General features: G+C 36.7%; 1 protein-coding gene across 1 annotated transcript in view; it reads right to left on the bottom strand.

Annotated features, from left to right (window-relative positions):
- Positions 1 to 1,849: 1,849 nt before the first annotated feature.
- LOC111389011 (external alternative NAD(P)H-ubiquinone oxidoreductase B1, mitochondrial-like) overlaps positions 1,850 to 2,614 on the bottom strand; it is a gene marked incomplete at its 5' end in the record, with an annotated part of 12,029 nt that continues 11,264 nt past the window's right edge. The window contains 2 exons of the mRNA XM_023013855.1: positions 1,850 to 2,163; positions 2,257 to 2,376. Coding sequence (XP_022869623.1) covers positions 2,076 to 2,163; positions 2,257 to 2,376 — 208 coding nt within the window. The remainder of the gene's footprint in view (positions 2,164 to 2,256; positions 2,377 to 2,614) is intronic.

Raw genomic sequence — 2,614 nt, 5'->3', positions numbered from 1 at the left:
GGCATGTTTACTGTGATGGACTAACCAACACAATAGGATGAAGTAAAACAAAATTTTGTTATTGTGTGCATGGTAGCATACAATGGTCATCAGGAACTATGTCCCCACTCTTTTTGAGGGGATGGGACAGGAAGGGAAAGATGAAAAGAAATATTTTTTACGAAAGAAACAAAGGGAAATTAAGTGTAATCTTAGAATTTGTAAGTAGCAATAGTAAGCATTCCTTTCCTTTTGCCTCCACTACCCATATACAGACGGTGTAACTTAAGCCAAATAGAGTTCAAGTCTGCGTAGCTAGGCTACCAAATCCTTGGATCATTTTTTTTAAGGAGCATGTACAACATGGAAAAGCCATCCTGCGTCCATCAAAGATTTAGGAGCATAGGCTTTGAGAGTGAGTGAGAGAGAGATGCTCTCAATAGTGAGAGAAATCCCACTTGGTGCACACTTTCCTTGTGAGTTTTCTTCTGTTTTTACCTGAAATTGTTAGCTTATTAATTTCTCTCGGTGATTATGGATTAAGCGGTCGGGTTTTCTACTTATTTTGGTTTAGTTTGTTGGGTTATAGCTGGAATTAACAGGTTGTTTCCTTAAGTTTTAGTACTTGTTCATTTTCAGACTTGGGTTTCTTGGTTTCTTGGACATCTCTTGTTCATAAGATATTTAAGGTCCTGGGTTGGTTTCATTTTGATTTGTGGGTGCTCCGGTCTAGCTTTGTTCTTGTTCCAGATTGACTGCATTATGGTTCCTGTTTCGTCCAGCTTGGTTTCTAGTCTGTGGTTCTCTTCCAGTTTATTTTTGCTGGAGTTTGTTTCCNGTGGTACACCACATTGAACGTATATTTGTCCAAGTTGAAAGTAATTTTATTCGTCAAAATGTAACTTTGAATTAATTGTTGTTACATATTCAGCATCAATTGGTATCACCTTAGGATATGAGGACTTCGACGAAGGATATACAAAAGGGGAAAAAAGAAAAAGGAAAAAATGGAACCGACACAATGATCATAGCGGTTTTGACATAAAAAAACATGCAAGAAATTCGGCCAACTTACTTTGTAGACCACTAGAGAATGTAATGTGTTTAGTTGGATGGATTCCGTGCAAGAGAGGTTGAAGAGCGTCACTCATACGAAGTGGGATTTGGGCGTAGCAAACCAAACCAAATCAAAGAGGATGGGCCAAGCGTGATGGAGGACCTCTTCCATATTATTGTAATTTTGGTAATGCCTAATAGCTTTATTAATTTAACATATTATAACATTCAAAAAAGTTGTAATTTATCCAAGGCTCCATGCTCTAATTAATATTACTGTTAAAAAACCACATAATAGTACCTATTGATAATTCATATGAATGCATATGATAAATTTTATTTATTTATTTATTTGTGTGATAGTTGCACTATTGGTCCCTAGTCTATTGCAACAATAGTAAGTTGTTTATCATCCCTTCTGCAAGACGTTTAGTGATGGGGAAGAGAGAATTAATAAGTATTTTTTAAGGGAAAAAATTTATGTTAAAATAACAAACCTTTGTTGTAGTATGCCTTTTTATCACCATTATTGTATTTATTTTCTGGAATCAAATGAAAGGAGAATAATTAGGGATGGTAAAAAGGCTCGAGCCGCCCATGGCCCGGCCTGCAAAAAGCTCAAGCCAGCTCGACTTGAGGCTCAGTTTGGGCTCAGGGCGAGCCCAAGCCGGCACATGTGGCTCGCGGGCCGGCTAAAAAAAATGTAAGGCAGCCTGCTACTTTTAAACAAAAGCAGCTGGTCTCTAAGAATAATCCTAAATTTAATGAAGGTTGAAAATAGAACCGTTGTATATTAGCAAATAACAGAATTTCGATGCATCCACCTTTTTTCTGGATATTTAAGTGGATTTTATTTCATAAGACTTGTCATTTCCCTGAAAACTGACACAGCACTGCAAATTCTCTCCCCAACTTGTATACAAGCCATTGCATAATAATGAAAAACAAAATTATACTCTTCAGAAGAATAAATATCCAATAAATTCAATTATAGAACCCTTGTAGATTTCTCAAGATACCTTCTTACATACACCTTTGCATCAGATACGACTTGAATCTCTCCCAAAGATGTATCTTCTTGACCAATCACCTATTACTAGGAACCTTGTGCGCCAGCTAACTTGCTTGCTGAGTGTAACAAATAGTACATGAATAGTAAGTCATACATATCAGATTTCATGCTCAATAAGAAAGAGTGACATTTATTCAACCATATCTAACCTTGCATACACAGAATACCAAAGCCACTGTGTACTATGACCCATGGAAACCCAGTCTCCAGGCAGTTCTGCTGCTGCTTGTTCCCCTCCAAGTGGTGCAAACTGCCCAAGATGTCGGTACCTGATATTCGAGATGTCGAAATATCAAAAGTTGTAAAAAATTGAATATTTATGGCGTGTTTGATAGAGAGGATAGTACGCTATAATAGTAAAGATGAAAACACACTAAAATTATGTTCATTATAGTATTTACTAAAATACCTAACATGCACATACGGCATGTTTACTGTGATGGACTAACCAACACAATAGGATGAAGTAAAACAAAATTTTGTTATTGTGTGCATGGTAGCATACAA

This window comes from Olea europaea, unplaced genomic scaffold (genome assembly GCF_002742605.1).
Source record: "Olea europaea var. sylvestris unplaced genomic scaffold, O_europaea_v1 scaffold5492, whole genome shotgun sequence".
Classification (NCBI taxonomy): domain Eukaryota; kingdom Viridiplantae; phylum Streptophyta; class Magnoliopsida; order Lamiales; family Oleaceae; genus Olea; species Olea europaea.
The sequence above is the reverse complement of the archived record's forward strand: the minus strand, read 5'-3'. Positions and strand labels throughout refer to the sequence as shown.